Source organism: Berghia stephanieae, chromosome 3 (genome assembly GCF_034508935.2).
Source record: "Berghia stephanieae isolate SIO BIC M18660-M18661 chromosome 3, UCSD_Bste_1.3, whole genome shotgun sequence".
Taxonomy (NCBI): Eukaryota; Metazoa; Mollusca; class Gastropoda; order Nudibranchia; family Aeolidiidae; genus Berghia; species Berghia stephanieae.
In genome coordinates this window covers 61957004-61982003 of record NC_088362.1, presented here as the reverse complement: position 1 = coordinate 61982003, position 25000 = coordinate 61957004, and the positions used below count along the sequence as shown (strand labels likewise).

At 35.6% G+C, this 25000-nt stretch overlaps 1 protein-coding gene across 4 annotated transcripts in view; it reads left to right on the top strand.

Annotated features, from left to right (window-relative positions):
* Nucleotides 1–25000, top strand: part of LOC144968146 (beta-1,4-N-acetylgalactosaminyltransferase bre-4-like) — a 31826-nt gene that overhangs the window by 6735 nt on the left and 91 nt on the right. For all 4 annotated transcript variants that reach the window (XM_078906166.1, XM_078906168.1, XM_078906167.1 and 1 more), the window contains exons 4-8: nt 7733–7920; nt 8644–8766; nt 10351–10455; nt 11628–11766; nt 24838–25000. The exon at nt 24838–25000 is cut by the window's right edge and continues 91 nt beyond it. In XM_078906166.1, coding sequence (XP_078762292.1) covers nt 7733–7920; nt 8644–8766; nt 10351–10455; nt 11628–11766; nt 24838–24873 — 591 coding nt within the window. In that variant the 3' untranslated portion in view covers nt 24874–25000. The remainder of the gene's footprint in view (nt 1–7732; nt 7921–8643; nt 8767–10350; nt 10456–11627; nt 11767–24837) is intronic.

Genomic DNA, 25000 nt, shown 5'->3' with positions numbered 1-25000 from the left:
TGATAGATTTTGAAATTTTTGATTTATCTTTAAGTCGGCATCCTCCAAACCATATGGTTCAGCCAAACGCAATTACACTTTTAATCAATGAGTCATAAACTCTTAACATAGTTTTCTTCCTTACTTGAAATGTTCTCAATTTCCTTAGGATGTATAAACTTTTGGCAACTTTCTTAGATATTATATTAATATGTTGAGAGAAATTGAGGGAACTATCAATGGTTATTCCTAAATATTTAAAATAGTCAACTATCTCAACATCATCTTTACCGATCGCCACACACTTTAAGTCGTTTTTATTTTTTACACCAAACACCTGTTCTTTCGTTTTTTCAACATTTAATTCAAGCTGATTTTGTTTACACCAAGCGGTGAATATATTTATTTGTTTGAAATAATTCTTTACGGTAACTTTATCTTTTAATAAGCCAAGAATAGCAGTATCATCTGCATATTTCACTATAAAACAATTTTCAAAGGATGGTCTGCAGTCGTTGGTGTATAAGATGTACAGGATTGGGGAACTCACACAGCCTTGGGGACATCCGTTCGACAACGTTCTTTTGTTGGAGATATGTTCACCCAATTTTACACATTGCGGTCTATGGGTCAGAAACTCTTTGTATCATTTAATAAGGTAGTTTGGAATATCCATGCAGCACAACTTTTGAAGCAAAATATCTGTGTTCATGGCATTAAAAGCTGACGAAAAGTCGACAAACAGGATTCTGGCGTAATTCGAGGGCGTTTGGTCAAGGTGTTTCGAGATCAAATTTGTGGCGGTTAATAGTGCGTCTTCAACACTGAGATGTTGCTGGTATGCAAATTGGTACGGATCTAGCAATTTCAGGTCATAACATTTTTGTAGGAGCTCAGATTTTAAAATTTTTTCTAAACATTTCATTACAAGCGATGTAAGCGCCACTGGACGGAAGTCATTCAATACGGTCGGACAACGCTTTTTTGGAACTGGAACGACAATCGATGTTTTCCAAAGTACTGGCACTGATTGTTCATCGATTGACCTTTGAAAAGTTTTGTATAAGGTATAGCCAGTTGTTGGTGACAGTTTTTCAAAATAGTTCCTGTAATGTTGTCTGGTCCTGGTGCTTTATGTTCTTTACATCTCCGGAAGAGGGAGCTTACGGTTTCTTCTTCAATATCTGGAGGTGGCTCATTGTCATTTGACAAACCGTTGTGAACAGGTGGGAGCCTGTCAAAACGACAGTAAAAATCATTTAATTTGTTGACATCAGTTTTCGTTTTTCCTTGTGGGAATGTTCGTTTCTTTTGGTCTACTCCTCCCATTTGTTTTATCATCTCCCATGCTTTCCTTGCGCAGCCCGATCTCAGTTGTCGCTCCATTTTATTTTTGTATTCAACCTTCTCTTCTTTTATTGTATTTCTGATCTCTTTTCCCTTTTCAAATTCTAGTTTAATGTCACCACTCATATAGGCAATTTTCTTTTCGTTGAGTAAATATTTAAGTCGCTTTGTAACCCATGGCTTATTGTTAGGAAATATCTTAATTTCTTTTTTTTCCACGCATAAATCCACACAAAATAATAATAATAATAATGATAATAATAATAATAATAATAATAATAATAATAATAATAATAATAATAATAATAATAATAATAATAATAATAATAATAATAATAATAAATGGCATTTATATAGCCCTTCATCCCGTTGTCATAGGCTCTAAGCGCTTTACTGTGATATAACGGTAAGACAAGTGTTGATGGAAAAGTGATAAGAATTCAAATTAACAACAATAACATAATATTATGATAATAGTATTGCAACTTATGAAGCAAAAAGATAAAAGTTTAACTCTCTCCTTACCAGCCATTTTCAGGATTTTCCCAAAAACTTCACACCCAACTGACACAAAAATATATTTTTATCACTCAAAAACAATAGCAGTAGATATCTAGTTCTTTCGATATTTACTTTCTTTAGCAAAACATGCTCTACAACACACTGTTCATTTTATTTAAATTTTATGATGTACAAAAGAAATTTGAATAAGAAAAAAGTTGGTTGTATCGTAACGAATGTGACGATTTTCCTATAGTTGGTAAGGAGAGGGTTAAGCGAGATTTGAAAGTTGCCGACCAATCCGAGCATCTCACGTGTGATGGGAGAGAGTCCAAAAAATGGGGGTCGAAAATTGACAACGTTGTTCACCTATTTTACGCAATGGCTTAGGTTTGACAAGGATTGATTGGACATTACTTGACCTCAAGTTTCTATTGGAGACATATATAATTAGAAGGTATTTTATATAGGAGGGACTGTTGGTGCTCAAGGATTTGTAGACAACAGTACAAATCTTATAGGCAACTCTTTTTTCCACAGGAAGCCAATGTAACTCACAAAGAAGGGTATGACGGTGCTGACGGGTATTTTTTATTATTGCGTATAATGAGTCTGGCTGCGTTATTTTGAGCAACCTGAAGTGTTATTGCAGTATTTTTGGAAAGAAAAATAAATAATCGGGGGACGGGGAAAGGAGCACTGTCTGATTTTTCAGATTCTACAACAGATGTAATTTTCATGCTTTCAACCCTAATTTGCCCAATTCAATGTTTTTTTGGACCTAATTCCCCCTACTATAAACAAAAATGAATATAACAGCTTCTCAGCCAGTACTCATTTTATACATGAGTACGGTGAGACAAATGTGAGTAAAGAGCCTTTTTCAATTCCTCAACGATGTGCTGTTTAAAGCAAGGCTCGAACCGGCTCGAACCCTGGATTCTCCGACCTGAAAGTGAGCGTCATCATACCACAGAACCACATAGACGTATTGAGGTTCAACGCTACTCTTTAACGATATGCACACAATGCAATCCAACCTAAGCGCCCGATTTCAACGAAAGAGATGTGTCACCTTACACACTGATGAATGTGTTAAGTGGATCATGTCGCATCATTCGTAAACGCATGGCCTAACACCTAGGCGGGCTGAGACAGGCCAGCCGAAGAGAAAAACCGCAAGGTGTGTTTAGGGCTCAACGTATAGTGTGTTCACACTTGTGGAGTGTGTAACCGAAATTCCAACAAAGTTGCCATATTGGTTTTTATTAGACAAAGCGAATTAAGTTTGGTTACTGATTCTTTGTCAAAATATGTTTCTTGGTTGAAATTCAGTTTAAGAGACACGTCTTTTAATATTTAGTGTCTAAAAATTAAAAGATATTTTAAACAATAATTTATATTCAACAAACCCAGCAAATCACACACAAAGACTTGATTCTTAATTGGCAAATATTTTTTGCTAATAAAACATCTCCTCTCTGACTATATACCGGTTTGGTACCGGCTTTGAATCTGTGATTAGCCCTATTTCACATTTCAGTCAGATTAACTGAAGCTCTAACTTTTAATTCCTTTTCAAATGTTTATACATTTAAACTGTGTTGTTGGAGTTTTAAATTCTTTATCCATATTGTTCCATACAGTAATTGTTTTGTAAAATGGGTAGAAAGTGCTCTGTCTTCAATTGTAGAACTGGCTACAGAGATCAACCTGCTGATCTGAAAATAACTGTGTACAAATTTCCGAAGGAAATTCAGAAACGTAAACAGTGGATTTCATGCTTACCAAATAAGCTTAACTTTGAAGATGTTACGGAACATATGGGAGTTTGTGCTCTACATTGGCCTGATAATCAAAAAATGGTTCGTGTAGGACGATATTTTGTTCCAGTTGACCCACCTTCTGTTTTTCATAATGTACCCCAATCATGTGTACCAAGCTCGTCACAAACTCAACATCGGATTACTACAAAAGCCACTGCTGCCTCTCGAGCTGTTGATTTGGATGAGATGTCAGATTTCATGGAGTCTGATTTATTTCAATATGATTCTTTTCATGACAAATTTTGTTGTGAAGTTGGAAATTGTGGTGCCATTTTCACTCTTCCGTCAGGATCACATGATTCGGAAAGGTCAAATTCACAAGTTTGCAGTATATTTTAAATACAACACTGGAACTAAAAATCCCAGGGTGACGTATGAGATGTATCATTTGGGGAAACGTATTCGTCACCCATTCATCAGTGAGATTAAATGTTGGAGTCAGCTTGAAGAGTTTCTTCGATTTGTCAAAGCAGAAACACCATTTGAAGTTACTGATAAGAAAGTCAACTTTTGTATCAGAAATCTTCAGCTGATGAATTCGTCGAAAAACTCAAGGCTTTACTCTGCAGAGGACCTGTTTTTAGCGTTTTCATGGTATGAAAAATCCCGTGCTTTGTATCTTGAACTTCGTAATCATTTACAATTACCATCTATTTCTACCATGAAAAGAATTACAAGTGTGGCAAATAACACCTCTGATGAAAATCTCTTTACGAATGTTTTTAATCATCTTGAAGAAAGATCCAGAAATTGTATTTTGATTATTGATGAAGTTTATGTCAAGGCATCAGTTTCATACAGAGGAGGAACCATTTATGGATATGCTGTTGATTACCCTGATAAATTGGCTACTACGTTTTTATGTTTTATGGTAAAGTGCTTTTTTGGATCAAGAACATTTCTTGTCAAACTGTTACCCTGTCATGCCTTAACATCTGATTTTCAGTACAGTAACACTATAAATGTCATTTCTACAATTGAAAGATGTGGAGGGAAAGTAATTGCAATAATAAATGATAACAACAGATTGAATCAAGCTTTTTTCAAAAAAATTCCTAAAATAAATGAATCATCTCCTTGGATTACCATGTCCCCAGTTGATCCTACAAGATCCTTATTTTTACTGTATGATACTGTTCACCTGTTGAAAAATATCCGAAACAACTGGATTACTGAGAAAACAAAATGTCTGAATTTCTACCCTTGTCATTCATCTGAACCAGTAACTGCCCAGTGGTCTGATTTGGAAGAACTTCATAATTACGAGACAGGATTTCTTGTAAAACTTTCAACTCTTTCCAAAACAGCATTGAACCCCACAAGTATTGAAAAACTGAAAGTTTCCCTTGTATTGGAAGTATTTTCAGAGAAGACAAGCTCTGCATTGAAATCGTCATCAAAGTCTGTCAGTTCTTGGATCAACACTGCCTTATTTATAGATGAAGTTTTGAAGCTTTGGAAAGTTTTTAACACGAAGTCTCCCTTTCAAAGCACTCGTTTTCGTGACCCAGATCGATTATGTATTGAACTTTCAGAAGCTGGTAGTCATCAATTGAATATCCTGGATCAATGGGCACTGCTTGCTGACCGGATGACAGCATCAAGTCCTGTTCTAAGGGAAAAATCCTTCACAAGAGACACAGCAAATGCTTTAGCTTGGACCTGCAGATGCCTTATTGACTTATCAAAGTACCTATTGACACAAAAAAACTCTGTCCATCATCAATATGTTGCCATTGGTTTCTTCCAACAAGATGTCATAGAGAAGCATTTTGCTCATTTTAGGATGTCAGCTGGTTGCAATTTTTATATAACAGCTCAAGATCTTTTGAACTGTCATCATATAGACAGGGCCAAACTTTTTATTGAATTTGAGAAGGATATTGATTTTAACTCCTCTGGACATTCCTGTGATCTCTGTGGGAAAGAACTGACAGACTCGGAACTTCTCATCATTGACGACCTTCCTCTCACTACTAACACACTATCATCTGATGAGAAAATGATTCTTTATTATATCGGAGGCTATGTGGCCCTAAAGGATGAAAAGTTGCGAGGAGCAGATGGAGACGTGTTCCCTGAAGATGTCAAAGTCTACACTGAGGAAATGGACAGAGGTGGTCTAAATTACCCTTCGACTGCAACTTTTCATCTTATTCTATACTGCTACACTTTTTTTAAAATGTCTGGAGAAATGCATTGTCGTTCAAGACTCGTAAGAATTTTTCAAGATTTTCCAGCACTGTTTCATTTGGATGTTGTTCTCAGCAAAATTTCTACACGCAGAATTGTAAATATTTTATTGAAACGTTTCTGCACTCAAGCTGACAGTGACAATAAAATCCAACAACAGAGAAGGAAAATAGCCAAACTGTCATCTTTGTAGTTATAATGAATTATTTATACTCATTTTCCCAGCCTCACAAGTCCTATTTCATGCATTATTATACTGTTGAATCTTTTAATGGGCCATTGGCGGTCCCAAGCCCGCAGCTGAATGCATACCTTTTTATATGCGTTCAGTAACTCAGAGGGAAAGATTCTGTGTTTATTCAAATGGATATATATTAAATTGTGCAATTATCAAGGTAAGGCATGTTTTATATTTTAATACTTATTTTTCTTCTTTCATTCAATTTTTTTCTCTTTTTCTTTTTTTTTTTTTTAATTTTTGTGTTTGTTTTACTAATGTGATTTATCAAAAGGGACCTTATCAAAAACAGAGCTTAAACTACAAAAATATATTTGCTATTTGAAAAATGAAAAAAAAAACATTTTCTCTTATTATTATATAAAAAATCGGTCTCAAAAATATTGTGAAAAGAAAACAAATTCCGACCAAGATAGCGCGAGTGCACTAACACTAACACAGCGACTCGCTCGTACCTTACGCTGAGCCCTAAACGAAATCGCGACACGGTGTGCTGAGCTGGCCTGGGTCGGGTCGCTTAGCCTAACACGAAACCAAAAAAAAAAAAAAGTCATAAAATAAGACGAAGGTCACGAAAACAAAACTTGTTTGTTACTTGTTACAGTGAATGACATAATCAGTCGGATGGTGAAAAGGTTTGAACTGAGATATTGCTAGTTTAGTTAGAAGGTCAATTTTAATCAAAAATGAGTTCTTGTCATAAATGATTAAATCAACCATTTTTGTACATCTTCGGGAAATATCAAAACTTACTTTCACTTCTGAATATTTTTTTACAGCTAGTCTAGTTGAAAAAGTATGAAATTTACGAAAATTTGCTTTCATGAAAAATCACCCGATTTACTTCAAATAAAGATTAAAATGCTCTGGTGAGCATATTCTTTCAGTAAATATTTTTTAAAAAACGCAAATCCAAAATTTTGTCATGATTATGTCATGCACTGACACATTTGTGAGATTGAGATCAAGTAATCAAAGCTCAACCAATAGAATCATTTGTTTCCTTGAGCACTTCTAACAACTACTCACTTTTCGTTTTCGTTGGTGATCGTCCTCTTCTTTTGTGACGTCATTTTTTGGTCACCAGCAGTTCTTTAATTTACGGTGGCGACGGGCATACTGCCCGTATTCTGAAAATAAACCCGTTTAAAAAATTTTGGCCAGAAATCTCGTCCTTCAATTATTGATCGATTTGAATGACCTTCATCTTGGCAAAAACTCTCAAACCTGGGACTTAAAGTAAAACTTCGCGAAGTCTCAGGTTTCAGAGTTTTTCCCATGATGAGGATGATTTAAATCGACCGATATTTGAAGGAAGAGTTTTCTGGCCAAATTTTTAAATTGGGTTTTTTCCAGAGTACGGCAGCATGGTCGGTTGACGACTGCCACCTTTATATTACAATCCCTCCTCCGCCTTCTCGAACAAAATGTAAGACTCGCTTGAATAATTGAGATAGTATGCGCTCACAACATAGCCATCCGGAAGTATAACGAACCAACAAACAAAACCATGTGTAACCTTGAACATTTATAGTCTGATTAATACAGTTTAGTGAGAATTACTCATAAACGCGAATGTTAAAAAAAAAAAAAGAAACAATCAAAAAGACCTGAATGACGGCATCTTCATACTATCTATATTTCATAGGCTCTTCCATCGACATTCAACCGTGCTATGCTATTCAATATCGGTTTCCTGGAAGCATCCAAAATATATCCCTACGACTGTTTCATCTTCCACGATGTTGATCTTCTCCCTATCAATGACCGGAACTTGTATAATTGTGGACCTTATCCTCGGCACATGTCAGTCGCCATCGACAAATTCTGCTTCCGGTATGTATTATTCGACATCATGCATTATTCTCTAAACGAGTAATCGATTTTTTTTAACAATCCACAATTTTTAGAATATATTTCCGATTAGACATATATATATATATATATATATATATATATATATATATATATATTATATATATATATATATATATATATATATATTACATTGAATGACATAATCAGTAGGATGGTGAAAAGGTTTTAGCTGAGATATTGCCAAGTTTAGTTAGAAGGTCAATTTTTATTTGAAATGAGTTCTTGTCATAAACTATTAAATCAACCTTATTTGTACATCGTCAGGAAATATCAAAGCTTTATTTCACTTCTAAATATTTTTTACAGCTAGCCAAGTTGAAAAAGTATGAAATTTGAGAAAAATTACTGGATACCTTTCCTATACATCTGACCAAAACTTAATGAAAAATCAACAGATTTACTTCAAATAAAAATTAAAATGCTCTGGGGAGCATATTCTTTCATAAAATGCCAAAAGAAAAAATGCAAATCCAAAATGTTTACCTTCCGACTGATTTTGTCATGCACTGATACATATGTATATTATATATATATATATATATATATATATATATATATATATATATATATATATATATACATATATATAATATATATATATATATATATATATATATATATATATATATATATTATATATATATATATAATATATATATATACACTTCATTATTCTCCCAGACCAATTGGACCAACGGCTTTTGGTGGAGTGGTGTCCTTCTCCAGAGAAAGTTATTTGCGCGTCAATGGAGCGTCGAATCTTTACTTTGGTTGGGGCGGGGAAGATGATGATCTGTACAGGAGGTAATGTATAACAATTTCAGCCATATTTAGATAATAAATAATACATATTGTACAACAACAGATGCATCTAACAATTTCTGGCAGCTCAATAGCATTACAAAATAGTGGTGAATTTTACAGCATCTACTAGCTTAGTGTCAGTACAGAAATAAGGTGAATATAGCAGTTTCTAACAGCTTAGTGTCAGTACAGAAATAAGGTGAATATTACAGCTTCTAACAGCTTAGTGTCAGTACAGAAATAAGGTGAATATAACAGCTTCTAGCAGATTATTGTCAGTACATAAATAAGGTGAATATAACAGCCTCTAATAGATTATTATCACCACAGAAAACGGTAAATACAACATCTTCTAGCAGCTTAGTGTCAGTACAGAAAAAGGTGAACATAACAGCTTCTAACAGCTTCGTATCACTAGTGAAAAAGGTGAATATAACAGTCTCACGCAGCATAGTGTCAGTACTTAAATAAGGTGAATATAACCGCTTCTGGCAGCTTAGTGTCACTACAGAACAAGGTGAATATAACAGATTCTAGTAGTTGCTTAGTATCATCAACATCAATAGCTGTGGTGGTGGTGGTGGTTGATGAAGTAGAATTTTATAATGATCATCGTCATCGTCATCATCATCATCGCCATCATCATCATCATCATCATCATCATCATCTTCATCATCATCATCATTATCATCATCGCCATCTTTATCATTATCATCATCATCATTATTATTATTATTATTATTATTTATTATTATTATTATTATTATTATTATTATTATTATTATTATTAATATTTTATTATTTCATTATTTATGTTATTATTATTATTATTATTATATTATTATTATTATTATTATTATTATTATTATTATTATTATTATTATTATTATTATTATTATTATTATTATTATCATTATTATTATTATAATATTATTATTATTACTATTATCATTATTATTATTATTATTATTATTATTATTATTATTATTATTACCATTAATATTATTATTATTATAAATCGCATTTTTATAGCGCCTCTCGGCTCTACTACTACTATTACTACTACTACTAATACTATACTACTACTACTACTACACTACTACTACTATACTACTACTATACTACTACTACTACTACTACTACTACTACTATACTACTAATCTACTACTTTTATTACTACTACTACATACTGCTACTACTACTTCTATTACTACTACTACTACTATATACTACTACTACTACTACTACTACTACTACTACTACTACTACTACTAATACTACTACTACTACTACTACTACTACTACTACTACTAATACTACTAATGCTACTACTTTCTATTACTACTACTACAAATACTGCTACTACTACTTTCTATTACTACTACTACTACTACTACTACTACTACTACTACTACTACTACTACTACTACTACTACTACTACTACTACTACTACTACTACTATACTACTACTACACTACAAACTACTACTACTACTACTACTACTACTACTACTACTACTACTACTACTACTACTACTACTACTACTACTACTACTACTACCTTCTACTTTCACTGTATTCCAGAGTCAATGGCAGTAACATGGTAGTCGTCACCCATCCCCTATCCGTGTCCAGGTACAGCATGATAAAACACGACAGAGACGTCAGCAATGGTATTAACCCACAACGGTAAGGCTAGTTTTTTTTTTATTGAGCTTTTATATAGCCCAATATCCATTAAATGTGCTCAAGGTCCCTGGTCAACACAACACATAACATTATGTAGGACGATACATGACGCCTGTTAGGCGATATTACAAATTTTTCGGACAAAGACAACGCTGTTAACGGCCCGCACTCATTTTACACCTGAGTACGGTGAGAGAATGTGAGTAAAGAGCCTTCTCCAAGGACTCAACTATACGCCGAGTGAGGCTCGACCCCAGAACCTTCCGATCCGAAAGCGAGTGAGGAAAATGATAGCAACAAATCATATCGTCCGTCTCAAGCTGTAGAAACAGGGTTTAAACTCCAGCTCCATGGGCTCTGAAAGAGGAGGATTAGTTTGAGAGATGGAATAAAGGTATTTTTTGCTCTTGGCTGTGGATTTATTAGATTCGTTTTTTTTTACAACGCAATAACACTCACTTGTAAATTTTTGATGTTAAGTAGGTAGCGCGCTAAAAAAAAGTTCCCCTTTTAAAAAATCCAAAGGCTTGAAAGAATTATATTTTATTCCACCATTCTCCATAAATAGTAAAGCGTACTGATATCAAGTTTGCAATGATAATTTGTGACGTCAGATTAAAAAGCGTAAATTTCACTAAAATTCGTGTTATTTAAAAAAATAAAGTATCATTTAAGCGTTTTTGAATATGTCTTTTATTCAAAGATGACGAAATACGAAATAGGTAGAATAAATTATTTCTTACACTCTTGCGTTTTGGAATTCGAACTATGTTCCCAACGCGCACTCACAAGCTCGTGCAGCGGTTGGGAACACGTCCGGAATTCCAAAAAGCAAGAGTACAAGAATCGTATATTCTACTATGTAGACTTACCTTATTGAACGTAGTACCTATAGCATGGAATCACGAATAAGCAGTTATATAAATAAAAAATACCCCACGTTACTATACAAGACTATAAATATTCCACCAGGGTACTTTGCTGGAACACTTTTAACAAGTAGTCCTTCAGAGCCATTTGGCCCATGGAGTCAGAGTTTATCCCGGTTTCTATATAGCATGAAACGGACAATATCAATTGCTTGCTACCCTTTGGATCAGACACTAGTCCATCACAAAGTACTTCCCGCTAGATCAATCAGACATAAATAAATACGTCCTATTATTGACCAGATTAACCTTACTGGACAATGCGGTAGCACGGATGTCCAAGGATGGTCTGAACACGATACAATACAAACGGCGTACACTCCAAGTGACCAAGCTGTTCTTGTGGGTGGACGTTGAGGTGGACGAACAACTCATTTGGAAGGTTAGAATTCACCATTTGTTTTTTTTGTTTTTTTTTTTTTTTGCTTTGTTTTGTTTTTCATTTTTGTTTTGCTCTGCTTTTAGTTGGTTTATTTTATTTTATTTTATTTTTGGTTAAAAACAACAACAAAAAATTTATTTGGATGAATAGAGTATTATTATTATTATTATTATTTATTATTATTATTATTATTATTATTATTATTATTATTATTATTATTATTATTATTATTATTATTATTATTATTATTATTATTATTATTATTATTATTATTATTATTATTATTATTATTATTATTATTATTATTATTATTATTATTATTATTATTATTATTATTATTATTATTATTATATTATTATTATTATTATCGTTAGGCATTATTATTATTATTATTATTATTATTATTATTATTATTATTATTATTATTATTATTATTATTATTATTATTATTATTATTATTATTATTATCATTATCATTACTTTTAAAATCTAATTCATTTTTTTTAATTGTGAAGGGTTTAAAAAAATAAATTAGCTTCATGTTTTATTTTTGTTAACTTAGAGTTTGTTTGTTTTTTTCTTATTTTTAAATTCTTTATTCATGTGTTTATTCCGTTATAGACTATTAGAGGATGGGACATTGGACTAAACCAACGTGTAATTATTTGCAGGTGTGATAACCAAATTGTTATGGTCACATTGTTGTAATGGAAATACTCTCAAACCAATGCAACTATAGCCCATTACATCAATGTTAAATCAGGCCCATAATATCGTTCGGCTATAAGACCTGCCAATCTGTGCACCTAGGATGAAACTCTCACTTTCCTCCCCCTATGAGACGTTTATACGTCATGCTTGGTTAAAAACTATCTAAAAAAAATATTTACAAGCCATTTCTATGCTTATAACAAAATGTCACCATCCAGCATTTTGGATACTCGTATATCAATCTGTAAAAAATAGTCTATTGGTAAAATAAATAATAAATAAATCAAATCAAATTCCCTTTATTCATTCCATATTGCAAATTGGTCTCTAGGGTCTACTCCAAGGGAAGCCTGGAATAACCCAGGCGTTAGCCGCACTGCAGCGCCGCAAATTGAGCTAGGGCGAGGTGACTTTCTCAAGGTCACACAACGCAGCGGCGGGTACTCGGTACCTTTCGGGTACGAAGCAAAGACCGTACCGCTGAGCCATGCGTTTAGATAAAGATCTCACAACATCCGCCAGCCAGATATAATGTACCAATACACAAAACTATGTGTAAACATTTATAAACATTTATATCTGATTAATACAATTTAGTACCAACTAGCTACTCATCAAAATGACTGCCAAAAAAAAAAAAAAAAAAGAAAAAAAAAAAGAAAAACAATAACAAAGAGCTAAGACATCAATTTCGTTCTTTCTATCCCATGTTGAAAATAATAGTATCGCATTTTTACATTGGGGGCCCCGTTAGCTCTCGTGGTCTTCCTTAAAGTCCCAGGCTTGAGAGTTTTGCCAAGATGATGGTCATTTTAATCGATCGATATTTGAAGGACGAGTTTTCTGGCCAAATTGTTTAAATATGGGTTTTTTCTGAGTACGCAGAATAGTCATAAGTAGAAAATGTAGGGGCTGCCTGAAGCCGGCGATCGCGAAAATTCTAACGAAAGAGTGAAAATCGAAAGGCTTCGTATGGGAACAAAACAGGCTTCCCATACGAATCCTCTCCATTTTCACTCTCTCGTTAGAATAGTCATATCAACTCTATGAATGGGAGTGCTTCGTCTTTTTCTGTTCTTCTTTTTAAAAATTATTGTTCTTGTTGTTGCTGTTGTTGTTGTTGCTGTTCTTGTTGTTATTATTGTTGTTGCTATTGTTGTTGTTGCTCTTGCTGTTGTATTGTTGTTGCTGTTGTTGTTATTGTTGTTGTTGATGCTATTGCTATTAAACAATTTTGAAATTATGTTTATCCGACGTCTACATATATGCAAGTCTGACATCCGAATGAAATTATGGGCCTCGTTTAACAGTCTGTAATGGACAATATTATTTCCGTCATTTTTTTTTTTTAGATTGCCATTTCATAATGAATTGGGTTATCAGACCTGCAAATAGGTGCACGTCGGGTTTATCCAGAAACAAAAAAGGAGGTAATACAAATAATTTCACATTGACTTTCCAGATTTTGACGACTGATTATTGTCATTAAAAGCTACAGAACAATACCCGGCATGCAGAAATAAAAGTTGACAATTGACTCTTTTAACCAGTTAACTGTCGTAAACGCGTATTTAGAAATTTAACCAGAAAACTCGTCCTTCAAATATCGATCGATTTGAATGTCTCTCATCTTGGCAAAAACTCTCAAACAAGGGACTTCGCGAGACACATTTTACCCCAGAGCATTGCAGTTAAGTGGTCAAATCGTGAAATCAGGAAATAATATTAAATTAAGCTTTTATATAGAGCAATATCACCTAAACGTACTCAAAGCGCTTTACAATGGCCAACAGCAACATTTAACATGTCGGACGCTACAAGTTTATCGAGGAATAATGTAATATCGCCTAAAATAACGCTGTTATCGGCCAGGTACTCATTTTACACCTGAGTACGGTGAGAGAATGTGAGTTAAGAGCATTTTCTAAGGACTCAACTATGCGCCGAGCGAGGCTGTAACCCAGGACCTTCCGATCTGATAGAGGGTGTCATACCCACTAGACCACTAGCCGTATCATCTCATACAATGAAGTCATCACCACGCCTACATTCTACATCGAAATGGCGGCGGCCTTGTTTACTTCCGACACAAAAGTGCACCACTTATTTCATCTCATTTCGCGATTTGTTGATTGAAGACCTATCCTTCGCTTAATATTATATAACGCGTTGTATGATGATTTAGAATTACAAAGAGGCATCAAAAATAATAAACCATCCTGTTGATGAAGTAGAAAGAATTCATGGAAAAGCAATAGAAAGGAAAGCATTCTCAATTACCAACAATAAAAAAACATATTTTATACCATGAATTTGGTCTTTTGCCATCTGGGAGAAGTTTTTGTCAGATTAAATGTGGAACTAACAAGTATAAATCAACGTTCATTCTATCAGCAATAAAAATGTTGAATATTTCATATGGTACAGCAAAACCAAGGATTCATGCGTTGACTGATTGACTGATTAATTTGTTTAATGTTAGGCTAGATGAAGTGACCAATTGATAATGATGATAATATTTGGTGTTGAATTGCCAAGAATGTAACGAATTGAAAATGAAATGAATATGTTAATGTTGTGTATGTCGCATGCGTTAAAGAAAGAGAGGAAGAGAGAGAGAGGGAGAGAGAGAGAGAGAGAGAGAGAGAGGAGAGAGAGAGAGAGAGAGAGGAGAGAGAGAGAATGGGTAGGAGTGAGGTGTCTGTTCAATGTTATAGTTATCATATAACGTTATGACAAGTGTAACTAAATGACAAATTGCCATATTTATGGACAATAAAGATCTATTATTATTATTATTATTATTTACATCCCGAAACAGGCCTGCCGACGTGAAATTTCAAAAATTCGTACTGTCCGAGGAAAAAAAAAATAAATAAGAAAAATTCACTTTAAATAGCTTTAGAAATAAATTATGTGCCCTTAGCATAATGTACCCGTTGTGGTAACGAGCCCGAAACCGCAGAGTATCTAGTTGAACGGTGTGTTGTGACGAAGCTTCCGGGTGGGTTTGTGACGGTACGAAATTTGCTGATTGGATCCATCGTCATAAAATAGTTGTGTGAACACCGTTAGAAGCTGCTGCCCTTAGCACGATCCCAAAATGCTCCAAAGGCCTGAATATAGATAGTATGCGCTTGGCTAAGAAGCTCATAACATTGCCATCCGGAAGTATAACGGACCAACACACAAAACTGTGTGTATCCACGAACGTTTATAGTCGGGTTAAAACAGTTCAGTAAGCATTACTCATAAACGCGGATGGCAAAAAACAATAACAAAGACCTGAGTGACGTCATCTTCGAACTATCTATTGGTTCTAAGCATCAAACTTTCCTTTTCAACAAGATTTATTGAGTCAAAGAAGCGAATGTTGTTTTAAGCTGGAGCCAACAATACGTATTTCTACGAATTTTTCGTAGTACTTAGACAGGTCTGCTGATAAAAACCTCACCAGTGATAAGTTGCCATGGTTACATGTTTGTCGCCAAATATACAAAGTGTCCATGAGATAATCCGATGACACATTGAGTCAGCAATAATCAGCTTTGTACATCTCATTATATTAACTCACTCAGCACTCACTCGTGTGCGGCTATGTGGTCTTGTGGTATGACACTCGCTTTCGGATAGGAAGGTCCTTGGTTCGAGCCTCGCTCGGAGCATAGCTTTGAGTCCTTGGATAAGGCTCTTTACTCACATTGTCTCCCCGTACTCAGGTGTAAAATGAGTGCCTGGCTGTTAAAAGCTTTGTCTCTGTCGGAAACAAAATTGTATTATCGTCTAACAGGCGTCATGTCTCGTTCTACATGTTACATGTTGCTGTTGGTCAGGGACCCTTTGTAAAGCGGTTGAGCACGTTTAGTAGATATATAAAATTACGCCCTTTCGTCATGGCATATATATATATATATATATATATATATATATATATATATATATATATATATATCAACACAACAACAACAACAACAACAACTCAAACAACATGTAACACACAATCCTGACTATGGCCGTAAGGGCCTGAAATATCGATGTAGATCGACTCTAATATCGTGGTAAATGTTAAAATAATAATTCGTCGCTCCATTGTTCCATGTCGAGCACTATTCGCACCATACTTGTATCAAAACACAATTCAATATATATATATATATATATATATATATATATATATATATATATATATATATATTATATATATTACATGTACTTTTATGCACTTATGCTGACGACACGCAGCTATAACTATATATAGATCGGCCTCTCCTCAGGATTTCTGCTCTCTTGTCTGTGATTAAGAAAATTGTTGTGACTCCATCAAACGTTGGATGCTAGAAAATTAAATGTGCTATTGTAAAATGAAGATAAAACCCCAAGTTGTTTTGATCGGAACTCATCAAATATTAAAATCAAAGCACTTGTCAACTCCTACGCTAGACATAACTGATTGTGATAAATATCTCTTTCTGACAAGGCTAAAAGTTTGGTAGTCATCTGGACAGTTCTTTGTCTATGGATCAGCACATCAACAATAATGTGAAAATCATGTTTTATGAACTCCGTAGAATATCACAGATGAGGTCATGTTGACCTGTCAACGGCTTTGCGATCTTGTGGTATTACACTCGCTTTCGGGATCGAAAGGTCCTGGGTTCGAGCCTCGTTCAAGGCATAGTTGAGTCCTTGGAAAAGACTCTTTACTCACATTCTCTCATCGTACTCAGGTGTAACATTAGTACATGGCCGTTAACAGTGTTGTCTCTGTCGAAAAAAATATAACACCACCTAACAGGCGTCATGTCTTGTTCTGTATGTTACGACTAGCTGTTGCTCAGGTACCTCTTGTAAAGCGCTTTGAGCACGTTTATTGGAAATTGCTCTATATAACAAGCTCAAGTCATTTGGGATTTTTCTTCCAACACTAAGATAACCATCCCCCTTGGACAGTCGTCATAATGTAAACAATGACAGTGATTGGTAAACATAGCAAACTAAACAGATTTTACTATCGATTGCATGTTTCTTAGTAAAATACCCACTGCTCTACCGCTTGATAATAAATAGAACCAACACAGAAAACTATGTGTGAACTTAAACGGTTATACTTTGATCGAGAAAACGGTATGATAACGAGTCACCCATTTGGCCGTATAAAAACAATAACAATGATCAGAGAAAGGTCAATTTCATTTACGTTATTGTTTATATAAACAACCAACTATGATTGTCCGAGCATGTGTTAAGTTGTGTCACAAATTCCACGTTTTGATTGGTCAAAAATCTAGTGGTTAATTGTCTCTGCTTTGATCTTGTACCGCCTCGACGACTGCAATTCACTGCTCGCTGGTCTCCTCGATAACAAAATAAACTACAGTGGAAACTTGATATAACAGGGATGGTGGAACCAGAGCAAAAATCCTGTTATAGGCGATCCCTGTTACATCAGAAATACAAGGGAAATAAGCACATAATTGACTTTTTCAAGAATACTGGCGCGTAAAATTATATGAGAAAACAGTAAACATTGGCATTTCGGGGACAGAACAGACGCGTTGTTAGCAAAAATTACATAAAAATAAATAAAGAAAATGTTACGAGGGTGTGATGAAAGTGTGAACTTCATGGTCGATCAACTTGGTCATCAATCCATCCAACTATCAATCTATTATACGTCTTCTACTACTACTGCTACTACTGCTGCTACTACTACTACTACTACTACTACTACTACTACTACTACTACTACTACTACTACTAATACTACGACGACTACTACTACTACTACTACTACTACTACTACTACTACAACTTCTACTATCACTACTTTTATTACTACCATTACTATGACTACGACTGCAACGATGAGCGAGAGAGAGAGAGAGAGAGAGAGAGAGAGAGAGAGAGAGAGAGAGAGTTATCTATGTTCCTCACCGTGCGACTAGGCCTAAAATTTAGCAGTTTTCCTTCTTGATGCCCGTGGGAAAAGGCATTGTTCCTGTTATAGCGATTTGGTTGAAGTTAGGCCATGCTATAACCGATAATTTTTAATAGAGACAAAGAGAGATAAAAAACGGGGATTTGAAAAATCCCTGTTATACCCGATCCCTGTTATAACCGGGCCTGTTATAAGTGGTTTCCACTGTAACTCCAAAAGTGCAGAATTTTATTCAATAGCCTGATGTCACGTCGCCCAGCAGCGTGATTCTAAACAAAGAAAACCGATACTTTTTATTCTTTATGCTGGCTAGAACTTTTCAAATGTCATGTGATCAGAATGTATACAAGTCAAAACATGATCAGATTTATAATGTTTTTCTCCTCTGGATACACTTTTATGATCGTCGGAGAAATATTTCATAAGGGCGTCCGCCATTGTTCCGATATTTTAGAGCCAGTTACTAAGTTACCATGCATCATTAGGAGGGAAGTGACGACATGACTGTTGAAGCCTATTAACCAATAGATTTTTGACCAATCCAAACATGGAATATGTACAACCTTCACACGTTCTTGGACAAACATATTTAGTTGTATAAACAATAACGTGAATACGCTTCATCAGTCGTAACGTCACTTCCCTCGTAATGACGCATAGTAACTATCGGAAAAATGTCGGACGCCCTTATGAAAGAGCATAAAAGCGTATCCAGGGGGAAAAAACATTATAAATCTGATCGTGTTTTGACTTTTACACATTCTGATCACAAGATATATGAAAATTTCTAGCCAGCATGAAGAATAAAAAGTACCGATTTTCTTTGTTTAGAACCACGATGGCCGCCGTATTATGGTGCTGCCTGAAGGCAGATTGATAAGGTTCGTAGAGATTATATCTAAGTAACTTATTTTTAAATTGCCTAGCAACCACTTTTTCAAGGATCTTAGAGAGAAAGGGTAAATTGGAATTGGGACGAAATCGATAGATTTGCTTTTTTTAGCAAGGGGGTCACAATTGCATGCTTAAAAGAATGTGGTACAATCCCCGTAGACAGAGATTCGTTTATGATTGAAGTAATAAAGGGCAAAAGGATATCAATATGAAAAATGAGTAACCATGTTGGTATTGGGTCAAGAAAGCATGTTTTTGGAGGTGAGTATTTGATTATTTCTTTGACTTCATCCTCTGTAACGGTAGTGAATGAAGAAAACAAGGCATCGCCTTCGAATGTCTTAAAGTCAGGTGTTCTGTATGAATCGCTATCTGGTTTCTTTCTAATTGAAGCTACCTTTTTCCGAAAGAATTTTCCGAATAGTTCAGGAATATCTCCCGCTGGAACCGACGTAGGATATGTGGATTTAGGATTTGTAGAAGACTTTCCAATCAATGAGTTGGTGATGGAGAATAACGCCTTTGAAGTGCGACAATCCTTGATCAAAGTGTTGTAATAAGACGACTTTGCTTCTTTGATCTTATGTTTTACGTTTTTGTCAACTGTCAGGAGTGATTTTCGCCATTCATTTTCTTTCAGCGCGACGGCGCTCAGCTTTTGCTTTTTTAATATCGCTGTTCATCCACGGTGCAGATTTTCTACTTGTGACGATGCGCGTCTTCAAGGGGGCAAAATGGAGATTTCTCAATTCAGTCTAAGAACCGATCTTGTCTTTGTTGACCATGAATTTTGGAATTATATTTATTAGCTCTTTGCTGAAAATTTCATCGTTTATTCTTTCTCTTGATACGATGGTTCTCCTTTCTGGTTTCAATTTTTCTGCATCTACCTCGAAAATGATGGCAGAATGTTCGGAGATACATTTGTCTGTTACAGTTATGTTGTAGAGCGAAGTAGTTTGGTCGGTAATAATCCAATCTAAAGTGTGACCTTTCTTGTGAGTGGGAAAATTAATGTTAACGAGGTTGTGAATATTCATTGTCGACTTTATTTCCTTAATTTTCGAATCCCGTGTGTCGTCGAAATTCATATTTAAATCTCCGACAATAATCAGTTTTGTCCTTTTAGTTTCACTATTCTCAATCAGATCTTCGAACTCGGGTATGAACCCCGAAACCCTCAATCCATTCCTATTATTTGGTGGAGGTCTATAAATACCAATAAATCTGATGGACTGTTCCTTTAGATGGATTTCGCATTCAGAAGATCAATAACACAAGGTATGTATTCAGTCCTTCGGATGAGTGGTTTTATACTTCCAATGAGATTGGAACCAGTTTTTTGACATCACACTTTTGTTCCCGATTTCACGATAGGGACAGCGTGGCTCAGCGGTACGGTCTTTGCTTCGTACCCGAAAAGTACCGAGTTCCATCGATCGCCGCTGCTCTGTGTAGCCTTGAGCAAGTCACCTCGCCCTAGCTCAATTTGCGGCGCGGCACTGCGGCTGACGCCTGGATTATTCAGGTCTTCCCTTCGAATAGACCCTAGAGACAGATTTCCCCAATGGGAAATAATATTATTAAAGGGAATATTACTTTTCTTCTTATCTCATAAGCTTGATTTAACATTGTTGTAATGGACAATATTTTGAGTTGGTTTGAAAGTTGTTTTTTATTTTAATGTACAACAGTGAGCCAATAACAATTTATTTGGGTTTTCAGACCTGAAATAAGTAGACGTCGATCCAGTCCATAACCCCATTTTGAGGTGATAGGACACGTATTGACAAGGCTGAAAGCCGCACTTACAGAATTATGATCTTGTATCCATTAACGTTGTTGAAATTGACACATATTTTACTTCAGAAAAAGTGAGTGGAGCAGGCACTTATGTTGATAACAACAAGAGTTGAAGTGAGTAGGAAAGTGCCAGAAGACAATAGAGAATAAAAATTTCGCGGCGGTGATTGGGGTTTGAACCCGCGACATGCCGCTATTAAGCTTAATTGCTGGCCAACGAATTTAGCGGAGTTGTGTGTATTGGACCCGCGATCTCAAGTAGTCGGGAAGAGAGAGAGAGAGAGAGAGAGAGAGAGAGAGAGAGAGAGAGAGAGAGAGAGAGAGAGAGAGAGAGAGAGAGAGAGAGAGAGAGAGAGAACTCTAATAATGACTAGGGTTAGAGACGATCTTTTTGGGATCGTGGATAGCATAGAGGCACGCATTTCCCGGCGAGGCGGAGTTGTCGTACCAGTAAGGTCGCGGATTAAAACCCCCATCACCGCCGCTTAATTTTTATTCTCTATTGTCTTCTGGCACTTCCCTACTCACTTCATCTGCTCTTGTTGTTACAAATATTATACGTAGCTTTAATTGAGACTATTTCCACGACAGCAATGAGATTGTAATATTGCAGACATACCTACAATTACGAAAAATTCGTAGAAATTCGAAAAAAAAAATTTTTGCTCCAATTTCAGAACTTCGTGAGCATCTCTAAGTCATTAAAACGTATTGAAAATAAAAGTTAATGTCAGACTGCAACATTTCAAGGATATATATTGAAGTGTTACTAGATCCCTGTGCGGCTATGTCGTGGTCTTGTGGTATGGCACTCGCTTTCGGATCGGAAGGGTCCTGGGTTCGAGCCTCGTTCGGCGCATAGTTGAGTCCTTATAAAAGGCTCTTTACTCACATTCTCTCACTGTACTCAGGCCGTTAGCAGCGTTGTTCTGCTGTCCCACCAAAAATGTAATATATATATATATATATATATATATATATATATATATATATATATATATATATATATATAGTATGCGCTTGGCTAAGAAGCTCACAACATTGCCATCCGGAAGTATAACGGACCAACACACAAAACTATGTGTAACCTTAAACGTTTATAGTCTGGTTAATACAGTTTAGTGAGAATTACTCATAAACGCGGATGGCAAAAAACAATAGCAAAGACATGAGTAAAGTCAACTTCATTTTATCTATAACGTAACAAGCGTCACACCGTCTCGTCCTACATGTCCTGCTATATAAAAATTCTCATTATAAAATAACAACTACATCGTTGATTTTTTGAAGTTATCTTTACGAGCTCCAATTTTTATCTCCTCAAACTTACGAATCTTGAAACTTTAAAGTTGGCAGGTCTGGAATGTGGCATGCAATTTGGATTACCGGCCCTAGAAACAATGTGTATCTATTTTTGGACGATTCTAGCCGATCTCGGCATGCAAAATGGATTACCGGCCTTAGAAACAATGTGTACCTATTTTTGGACGATTCTAGCCGATCTAGGCATGCAATTTGGATTACCGGCCTTGGAAACAATGTGTACCTATTTTTGGACGATAGTGGATGATCTAGGCCTGCAATTTGGATTAACATACTGAGAAACAATGTGTACCCATTTTGGACGATCTTAACACGTGTCTATGAAATGGAGACAGACGACAACGCAAGAAAGAAAAATACAATTTTTTAATAAAAATTAAAGATATTTACAAGAACTCAACTATACGCCGAGCGAGGCTCGAAATCAGGACCTTATGATCCGAAAACGAGTGTAAGTCTACCTCGACTGGGGATCGAACCACAGACCTCTTGATTACCGAGACTCAGAAGGTCTGAGGTTTTCTTCCCCAGTGGAGGTCGACTGAGTTTTTGAGATGTTTTCTTTTTCTTGTATTTTTCTTTCTTGTTTTGTCTGACACCTTTCATACACATTTGTTCAGATCTTTATCTTACACCGGTGCCTGTTCCCTAGTTTCTCAATTTTTATCTGTAATGGTCAAAATTGTTCACCTGCATTATTTTTAAAAAAGAGAAAACTACAATTTTTTGAATTATATTCCGTGATATAAAGAGGAAACTACTTGTCATGTTTGCCACATAAACAACAATATAAAATGACAAAGACAGTTGATACGGACGTTTCGCGTTTCCCCTTTGTCAACAAAAGACGATGAATGAAACATTAAAAACGAATGCAGGACGAGGGAATGGCCTCATAGAACAATACCCTGCGTGTTTTGTGAAACTTCGGATTTTCTCTTGTGATTCAATTTTGATAAATTGCGATAAATTATGCGGCTATTTGGTCTATTAATGACACTCACTTTCGGATCAGAAAGTCCTGGGTTCGAGCTTCGTTCGGCGCATAGGTGAGTCCTTGTAAAAGGCTCTTTACTCACAATCTCTCACCGTATTAGGGTGTCAAATGAGTACCTATCTGGCCGTTATCAGCGTTGAGTATGACTGAAAAATAAAATGTATTATCGCCTAACAAGCGTCATGTCTCGTTCTGCATGTTACGTGTTGCTGTTGGCTAGGGACCATTTGTAAATCAAAGCGCTTTGAGCACGTTTAGTGGACATTGGGCTATATAATAGCTGAAATGGGTGTGACTTAGCAGGTTGTGAAAGTTACCTCATTTTTTTCTACAAGTCATTGAGTCGGTATGAATCTAAGTGAATTTAGCTACAATAAATAAACCCCAGCTGATTTCCGGCAGTGATCATTTTTGTTTGTTTACGTTTCGCGCATTCTATTTTCAGGAAAGATGAAAGATTTGGAGTTGTCATGCAAAAAAAAAAAAAAACGGAGACAAAAACACCAAAACAAAAAAGAAAAAAGAAAAAAAAAACAATAAAAAAAAATTAAACAAACAATAAAAACACACAAACAATTACTTTAAATCCCACGTATGTGCATCTCAACATGCCGCAAAACAGGTTGGGGAAAATGGCGCCGACAGGAAGTAAAACCGCTACTTTAATCTCTCACGTGACTTAGTCGTGATTCGTCAATTCATTGTTTCGTATGAAGCAATTAATTAATTTCGCAAGCCGTAAATCGGGGCTTACCTCCCACATCTTATTTTACAGTGAGGTAATCCGCAATATGCCGCATAAGTGGATGAAAGTGTCAACATTGCTGTAATGGAGAATGTTTTGCGTCGGTTTGACAACGATGAACCCATAACAATGTGGGTTGTCAGACCTGCAAATAAGCATACGTACCTGAGTGAGGGCGATTTAGATGGTAAAAACGGATTTCATTGCAAAACTACGTTATACAAGTAAATTTAGATTCAGAAAAGTGAGTGGTGTAAGCATAATATTATGTTGATAATAAGGGTGTTTCTTTTTCTATGAAACCCGCCAAAACCCGCCGAAACCTGCCGAAACCCGACAAAGTTATGGGAATTTTCGAGACGGTGGGTGCGGCTATGTGGTCTTGTGATATGACACTCGCTTTCGGTTCGGAGAGCTTTGGGTTCGAGCCTCGCTCGATGTACAGTTGAGTCCTTGGATAAGGCTTTTTACTCACATTCTCTCACAGCTTTGTCTCTGTCAGAATAAAAAAGAAATGTAATATTGTCATTTCTCGTTCTACATGTTAAATGTTGCTGTTTGTCAGGGACCTTTTGTAAAGCGCTTTGAGCACATTTAGCGGATATTGCTCTATATAAAAGCTCAAGTTATTGTCATATTTTCATTTTTTTCCCATTCCAGACCGCCCCTGCAGATTTGACCTTGAGTCTTCCGTGAAAGATTGCGGACCAAGAATCACCTTGGAAAAAAAAACCCATCACAGTATCGCCCAATGACAGCAGGAAGTGAATATAATGGACAAGACACGGCTATTTTGCCGTACTCTGGAAAAACCCACATTTAC